An 8,899-nucleotide genomic window follows, 5' to 3' on the forward strand; every position below is an offset into this window, starting at 1 on the left:
CGCCTGAAGTTTTGTGTGACATGGATTGCCCAGATAGTTTGGGGGTAGCGTGTTCCAGAGAACTGGTGCTACTCTGAAGAAGTCTTGAAGGTGGAACTGAGAAGTAGAGGGGCACTTAATCTGATTTCGTTAACAGAACAGAGGGCACGGGCTGGGTGGTGGATTGAGATGAGGGAGGCAACGTAGGGCTGCGCAGTGCTGTGGAGAACTTAGTATACCATATATTGTTGTGTTTTGCAAGCAGACTTTGTCACAGATTTCACCCCCATACCTTGTAAAGGGGAAATCCAAAGAGAAAATAAGCAACATAAACTAACATCCTGTAAATTTAAAATCCATAAACTTGTTCAGCTTATGTACTAACTGTTTTGAGTACTGGGTGAATGAGACTTGTTAAAATGCTGCTACTGTAAAACTCTGATTACACATCTGGATGGAAGATGCACAGCATATGCTCCACATGTGAACAAACTCTGAAAATGGAACTGAGTTTCTGATCAGCTTGGTTACATCCTAATACATCATGTCACATGGTTTACAGCAGCACTTTTCTTCTGTATAGATCCAACAGTATATATGTGCATACATTGCACACATACCTGTATACACACTGCACATTTCGATCAATCCATTGGCTTTGCATGTACTACTTCCTAAATCATTGCTACAGCTTGGTCTTCTTGCAAAACCAGTGACCAGAGACATGAGAAGCAAAGAACTCGGCACTGCACATCATTCAGCAGGGAAAGGGCGCAAAAAGAGAGTACAGGATGTGGGACTGATAGTGGGCTCATGGAAGGAGAAGTCTGCAGAACCAAGACAGTACTGAACAGCCGGCAGAGCTAAGAACTTCCTGAAGAGCAGCTATACATATAATCAGCGAGCAGCAGGGAGCTGTGTGCTGATGTCATGCATAACCTGCTGGATACATAATGGGAAAATGATACATACGTCAGCAGTCAAAACGGGAGCAGCGGCTGATTGGCTCAGTAAGCTACTTATATGTAAAGTAGTAGCCCAGTGTTTTTTTCCCTTAATACTGCTAATCAGCTTCATAGACATGTTAGGGCAGGTTCTATCTTTTCTAGGCCGTAGTATTAACAGCCGAGAAAAGAGAGAAAACGAAACCACTGAAATCCTATTGGAATAAGTGGTTTTGTTTTGTCCCGTTATGCGGCCGTGATTATCATAACGGGAAAAAAAACATGGCAGTCTGAAACTGCCCTTAAGTGGTAGTTACATTTAGGAACCTTTCACATGCACATATGCAGTTTTGGTCCGTGAAATATGCACAGCAAATTTGGACCTTCTATAGATGGTTCTATAGATTTCTCCTGCATCCATGTATAAATATGCACAGAATATGCATGTATCATGTATATTCCCTAGGTATCTATGCAATCCCATTGACTTTAGAAAATACAAATGTAACATGGAGCACAAATACGCCTGTGTGAATGAGCCCTAATAAAAAGCCCTTTGAAGGCAACCATAATGCTAATGTGGCCCTCGGTGAAAATGAGTTTAACACCCCTGAGCTACATAATGCTGCAACCCAAGCAACAGAGGGAAAGGCAGCAGGTGAACAGAAACGGGTTGAGGAGGAGAACAAACACCAGGAACATGAAGGCTGGAAGGAGTATGGGCGGATGTAGGGGAAGACACACAACAGCCTCTTTGTCCCTGAAGGGAGTAAAAGAGATGAAAAAGGAGGGTGGAGCAAGACCCAGTGAGGGTGGTGGGATATTTCTGGAGTACAAAGTGTTTCCAATGATGGAGTATTTCAAATGATGGAGGTGCTGCCAACCAGATGACGCTCCACCAGGGTGGGCATGAGTGTAGCGAAAAGAATGTGGAAAAAAACTGGTGTGGGGGCGCAACCCTCTAAGCTACTAGAAGATAAAAGATCCAATATGTGATAGTGAAAAACTTCTTTCTCCCCTGTCCCCCTGCCACATACAGGACCTCTGGCACACCCAAAACACCTTTGGGATTGTGTCACCCCCAGACATCCTGTTGTGTCCAATCCAGCCAAACTGACGAAGGGGCTCGTCCCCAACGCGTGTTTTCAATTGCTGGTTTTTATCTTGTGAAATAACAAAAAACAAGTGCCTTCACTATCACATATTGGATCTTTTATCTTCTAGTAGCTTAGAGGGTTGCCCCCCCACACCAGTTTTTTTTTCCACATTCTTTTCGCTTGTCCCTGAAGGAGCCCCTGTTACACATTGCAGGCTAAAGATTTGGATCAATGGGCCTCTAATCTTGGCACAAGGCACGGGGGAAATACCTAGCAATGCCGATTGCCCACAATACAGCTACAGATAGTCCCCTACTTGCGAACAGGTTCCGTTCCAGGAGCCTGTTCGCAAGTCCATTTGTTCGCAAGTCCGAAAAAATGGTTGTATGGAGGGGATCGCGGTCGGATCCCGCTCCATGCAACGTCGGGTGCAGGCTGTTCTTACAGCGGACACCTGGCGCCGGCAGTTCCGACGAGTCGCACAGCTCGTCGGAACTGTTAACACTTTAAATACCGCTGTCAGCTGGCACCCAACGTTCAGGGGGCCCGTACAGTTTCCCGCAATGAGATCGTGGGACGCTGTGCAGTTGCTAGGCAGCCGGGGGCCTCCTGAAAGGCCTCAGGGCTGCCTATGCAGAGTGCCTATCAAGTGCACGGCTTGATAAGCACTCTGCATAGGCAGCCCTGGGGTCTTTCAGAAGGCCCCTGGCTGCCTAGCAACCGCACAGTGTCCCTCGATCTGACCGGACAGGCTTCTATCAGGCTTGATAGAAGCCTCTCCGGTCCCTGCACAGTATGATGTAATGCCATAGCATTACATCATACTGTGTAGGACAGATTGTTCGCATCTTGCGAAGTTCGTAAATCAAACGTTCGCAAGTCGGGGACTATCTGTATATACTTTATATCAATAAAAATGGAAAACAAAGATTTATAATGTAATTTTTCAATGCATTTCCATCATTGCTTAAGCTACTTTATGCCCTCAGAAAGAATGTTTTTGGCTGAGCAGCGAGCCATGTGTACACCACTTCCTTCAGTTCTTGGACCAAGGTAAATGGACAACCTCATAATGTCTTCTTGAATGAACTGAACAGATGATAGTCTGAAGGGGCAGAATAGGAACTATACAGAGGGTGAGACAATACCTTAAACTTGAGTTTCTTGAAAGTTTCAAAAGTATAGGCAGAAGTATGCAGAGGGGCATTATCATGCAGTGACACAATGGCTTTCGACAGTCGTCTTTGAATTTGCTTCAGATTGCAGACTTCGGCCTGTCACAACCATGACTAATTTGCAGATCATTTTCATCAATACCAGTCATCTGTCTAACAGAACCATGTCACATATGTTCTCAATGTAGTCATCAGTTGTGTCAGTGAATAGTGTCCGGCTCCATCTTAATGTGTAACATTTGTGTGACCATTTTTGAATTTTTGAATCCATTTGTAGACATTCTGTTGCAGCAAAACACTTCCTGTTTTGTGTTGAAAATCTTGAATGGATTTCAGCCTGATATACCTTTAGACCACAAAAAACGGATGACTGAAAACTGCTCTAATTTGTTGCAAAGAAAAAGCGGAACTGCCATGGTTAATGTCACGGTTACGTCAATTAAATTGACCTAGCAACTTCAAATCTGTGCAGGGAGTAATAAGATCACACATGCGTGTGAAAATGACAGTGCTGCCAAAAGAAACTGCTTTGCAGATAAATATTGACTAACCCTCATTGCTTCAGAGTTTTGTTTGTATGTAGCTGATTGATTTATTAAACATAACTTTCTTGTGTAATTGTGAACAGATTAAAGAATATCTTCGAGGTTTTAAAGGCTTGGTAGGAAATTTGATTGAAAAAATTGAAAGCTGCATCATTGAAATGACCACGATTGCAGAAGATCTGGACAAATTCCACAGAGGAGCCACCATTGCCAGTGTTACGGGAAGTTCATTTGGAATTGCTGGCGGCATCACTACTATTGTAGGCCTGGCACTGGCTCCTGTTACACTTGGAGCATCCCTGATTGTCAGTGGTGTCGGCATTGGTGTTGCTGTAGCTGGAGGAGTCACTGGGGCATCGGCTTCAATTGCTGATACTGTAAATATGAAAAAGAAGAGCAACAAAGTGCAAGAGCTTGTAAATCAAATTAATGAAATGATGAAAGGTTTGAAAGAGATTTCTGACAATATTAGCTCAGAAGTTGAGAACATACAGGTTAGATTCAACCAAGATGAATTATTTGATTCAACAAGAGTGTTGGGAAGAAGTGTATTATCTGCAGTAGAGGCTTCGAGAATGACTCAGCTGGGCAAAATATCGACAGTGGCATCTCGAGGGGCCCAGTTAGCCACTCGGGGGGTTCAGGCAGCTGCTGTCATTTCTGGGGTTTTAGCAGCTGTGTTTATTATAATTGATGCCATTTTTATTGTTAAGGGAGCCATTGACCTGCACAAGGGGAGTAAGACGGAGGAAGCTGCAAGCATAAGAGCATGCGCTGAGGAGCTGAAAATAATATCTCTGGATTTGCAGGAAGAACATGACAAATGCAGCAAGGAACTGAGCTTTATTTTTAAATACTAAATAATATTTTTACTTCTAAAAGATGCACATAATTTCCTTTAGAGCTGGTGTTCTCCTAGATGAACTTAGTGCTTCTAGTTACCTTTTGTAAATTCAGATTATTTTTTACTAATTTTTTTTTAAATTGCTTTTTACGACCTCAGGCAAGCAGCAAAGCCATGTACTTGAAGGCGGTGGTAAAGAGAGTCTGTATGGTCAGGGCCATATTTAGAGTTCATGCTGCCCTAGGAACTTTTAGTGCTCCTATTGAATCATAAAATCATAAAGTTGGAAGGAACCTTCAGGGTCATCGGGTCCAACCACCTGCTCAGTGCAGGATTCACTAAATCATCCCAGACAGATGTCTATCAAGCCTTTGTTTGAACACTTCCATTTAAGGAGAATTCACCACCTCCCATGGCAACCGGTTCCACTCATTGATCACCCTCACTGTCTAATATCTAATCTGTGTCTCCTCCCTTTCAGTTTCATCCCATTGCTTCTAGTCTTCCCTTATGCAAATGAGATTAGGACTGATCCCTCTGCACTGTGACAGCCCTTCACATATTTGTAGACAGATATTAAGTCTCCTCTCAGTCTTCTTTTTTTTTGACACTTGCCCTACAGTTTCTGCAGATGGCATTATATTCTTATAGATATCCCCCCCCCCTTTTCATTTGATAAACATTTTCTTCTTCCTTTTTAATTTCAAAGGGATTTTTATTTATTTTATATCAAATTACATAAACTCTCTTCTCAACCCCCAACAATCTGCCCTGTACACTTACTAAATCAAGGGGTAACTGCTCCTTACTGATCCTCTTCGACCTCTTCGCAGCATTCAACACTGTTGACCACAAACTCTTCCTCAGTATGCTTTGCCACATCGGCCTAAAGGACCCGACAAGGCCCCGACAAGGCCGATTAGGCCTGCTAACCCTTTAAACCATTTAAATCCCCCGAACATGGTACACCCCCCATCGCGCGCGCGCGCGCGCGATGAGATCAGGGGAGCCGTGCGGGTGTCATGGAACCCGGGGGCCTTCTGAAAGTCCCCAGAGCTGTCTTGGCAGTGTGCCTATCAAGCCGCCCCCTTTTGCCATATTTACAATAAAATAAATAATAAATCAAAAATACATATTTGGTATCGCCATGTCCGTCAAAGTCCGATCTATCAAAGTAATGCATTATTTACCCCACACGGTGAACGTCATCTGAAAAAAAAAAAAAGAGAGCGCTGGAAATATGCTTTTTTGGTCACCCTGTCTCCAAGAAAAAATTTAATGAAAGGCGATAAAAAAGTCGTAGATATTCAAAAATAATACTAACAGAAACGAAAGGATGTACTGCAAAAGATAAGCTCTCTTACAAATATGTCGACGGAAAAATTAAAAAGTTATTGTGCATAGAAAATGTAGACAGAAAATCATTAAAAAAAATTAAATATCTTAAAAAAAAATTGTAGAAATCGTACTGACCCAGAATAAAGTTATCATGTCATTTTTGTTGCAGTTTGTGCACTGTAAAAACAGGGCGCACGGAAAAATAGCGGAATGTCGGTTTTTTTCCATTTCTCTGCACTTAGAATTTTTTAAAAAGTTTTTTAGTACATTATATGGTACATTAAATAGTACCATTGAAAAATACAACTCGTCCCACAAAAAACAAGCCCCCATACAGCTACATCGATGGATAAATAAACGAGTTACTTTTTTTTAAAAGGGAGGAGGAAAAAACAAAAATGGAAAAAAAGCAAAAACATTGCTTCCTTCATCTCACTTCACCCCTGAGCCTGCGGCCTCCGCTCTGCTAAAGCAATCAGACTAAGTGCTCCTTTAATTCAAACCTCTCATTCTTACCTGCAAGACTCCTTCAGACCAGCACCAGCCTTCTGGCTCAATCTGACCATTGTCTATGTGTATAGCATCCCACACTCTCCACTTCGCCATACCTTAGACATCTCCAACCCTTATCTCTCTGTATGACCCCATTATTTGTAGTATGTAATACGCTTGTTGGAGCAGGACCCTCACCCCTACTGTTTCTGTCAGTTGATTACTTCATGGTTTTCCTTTTATTCCCCCTGTCTTGTAAGTGCTGTGGTATATGTTGGCGCCATATAAATAAAGATTATTATTATTATATGCCTTTTATGCTGGTAATTCCCCTTGCAGGGGTATAACAAAAGATAGTCATAGCATATCCAATCATGTAACAGCAACAATAACAGTTATATAAGCCATCCACATTTAGCTATTGATAATATGAGAAACCGCGAGAATCAGTATAGAAATGGGTGATAATACTTGGCATCTAAACCAGCTTTAGGTCCCCTCCTCCAGTTCCCCTCCTATTCTTCTTACTTTTTAATACGTGTTTACGTTCTATGTTCATCCATGCTGTTCTCTTTAAATGTGTTCCATTCTTCCTTCTTTTAGGGACTATTTTGCAATATTTCCCAACCTTCTTGAACATTTCTGTTCTTAAGAACATCCAGCCATTGGATTCTTCCTACCCTTTTTCTAAATCCATTAAAATCTACTTTTCTGAAATCCAAGCTTGAGGTCTGAGTCTTCTCAGGTCTTCCTCCATTGTTATCCAAAATTCAAGGATAGCATGATCATTGCCTCCTAAGGTTTCAGCCACCCTTACTTCCTCAAACATTCCCTCTCCGTTGGTAAGAATTAGGTAGCATTTTCCCTAGTTTTCTCTTCTACCTTTTGGAAGATAACGTTGTCAGCAAGAGCGGATAAGAATTTGTTGGATCCATTACTTTTACATGAGAGATTCCCAACAAATGTGGGGAAAGTTAAAATCTCTCATAAGCACTTGACCATCTGATATAGAAAAAGTTCATTCGCTTGTCTAAGCGGCCTATCGTAAATGCTTACAATGTTGTATTTTCTGTTGTTCTCTCCTTGTATTCTTACACAAACTGTTTCTATAGAACTACTATTACCTGCAGCTTTATTCTCTGTGGAGATGTTTGCTTTCCTAACATATAATGCATCACCTCCTATCCTTTTTGAACCCTTTACAATCCACTGTCTGACGTCTTCCTGCATTTTCATTGAAGCTTGTATAGCTCCAATGTCAGAAGACCTCCGACAGGGTATTCTTACTGTCTATTGCCAGCCACTCCACTGACAGAGCCTCTCTGGTGCACACACACTGGTTTAGCTAGCAGATGGCACCATTGTATAACAGCAAAAAGAGAAAGCCTTTTAAGAAACCCTGAATCCAAGATTGGATTGGAAAGGGTTAATTCTTATTTTAAAAAAAAGAGTTAAGTTGTACCGTACAAGCCTTGTATTCCAATCATGTGTATCATCCCACCCAGTTTCCGTGATGCCTATGACATCATATTTCCATTCCTGTGTTAGGAGCTCCAATTCTTCTTGTTTGTTTCCCATTCTCTGTGCATTTGTGTAGAAACATTTTAGTTTATGATCGGTGTCTCTTGCTCCTCTACTTTCCTTCTGAAGTTTTTGTCTTTCTTTCCACTTCTAATAACAATGTTCTCAATTGTATTAATTAGCTGTATATTTTTGCCTGGCCTTTCACTTCCCATGTTGTTCCAGTTTAAAGCTCTTCTAATGAGTGAAGTAAGGCACCCACCAAATATATGCATTTGATGATGCTCTTTGATGATGGCACTGTGGCCATCCACTAAGACGATGGATGATAAGACTACCTGTACTCCCAGTTCCTTCACTTTTCTGCCGAGGTCTTCAAAGTTGATACAAATATTTGCAAGGTCCTTTTCTGTTATGTTATTTGTCCTTACATGTATCAGTAGGAATGGGTAGTTGTCTATAGCAGTGGTCTCCAACCTTCTATGCATCAGGGACCGGCTTCAAGCAAGACTATTTTTCTATGGCCCGGCAGGACGGGGTGGGGTGGGGCATGGGTGGGCTTTGGTCATATGGGGGCAGCGTTATGCTGCCGCTGTGCTCCCCAACGGACTTCCATCTCAGGACCCGCCAGTGCCGCTTTGCTCCCCGGCGGAGTAGCATGTTTTGTCAAATCTCACTGCCGGATGGTACTTCAAAGGGGAAACAGTCGCATAGCATGACAACACCCCTAGCCAATCAGAAGCTGGGGGCATCTACAAATGTCAAGACTGCTGTATTATGTTGCCACCCCTAACTTCTGGTGGTGACATAATACAACAGTACCGGCCCCCTAACGCTGAAAGATGGCATGCCTCACATAATGTTCTCTGCCGGGAGCTGCGTCTACTGATGCCAGCCCACACAGTGTGTTTTGAGCCGCCGCAGAGCAGAGCGCACTGTCAGTGTTTAGTGCTGTCAACGGCGG

General features: G+C 42.5%; 1 protein-coding gene across 1 annotated transcript; it reads left to right on the forward strand.

Moving 5' to 3' along the window:
• Nucleotides 1-1,518: 1,518 nt before the first annotated feature.
• On the forward strand, nucleotides 1,519-4,600 carry LOC136622278 (apolipoprotein L4-like). The gene is made up of 2 exons (XM_066598088.1): nucleotides 1,519-1,581; nucleotides 3,824-4,600. Exons 1-2 carry the CDS (start codon nucleotides 1,519-1,521, stop codon nucleotides 4,598-4,600), a joined length of 840 nt encoding a protein of 279 aa, XP_066454185.1.
• Nucleotides 4,601-8,899: the final 4,299 nt, after the last annotated feature.

Source organism: Eleutherodactylus coqui, chromosome 1 (genome assembly GCF_035609145.1).
Source record: "Eleutherodactylus coqui strain aEleCoq1 chromosome 1, aEleCoq1.hap1, whole genome shotgun sequence".
Taxonomy (NCBI): domain Eukaryota; kingdom Metazoa; phylum Chordata; class Amphibia; order Anura; family Eleutherodactylidae; genus Eleutherodactylus; species Eleutherodactylus coqui.

Excerpts from the sequence above, each read along its gene's own strand:
- LOC136622278 (XM_066598088.1), top strand. The coding sequence starts at position 1,519 with ATGAGTTTAACACCCCTGAGCTACATAATGCTGCAACCCAAGCAACAG. Across the intron at positions 1,582-3,823 it reads AACAGAGGGAAAGGCAGCAG|ATTAAAGAATATCTTCGAGG; the intron begins GTGAACAGAAAC and ends AATTGTGAACAG.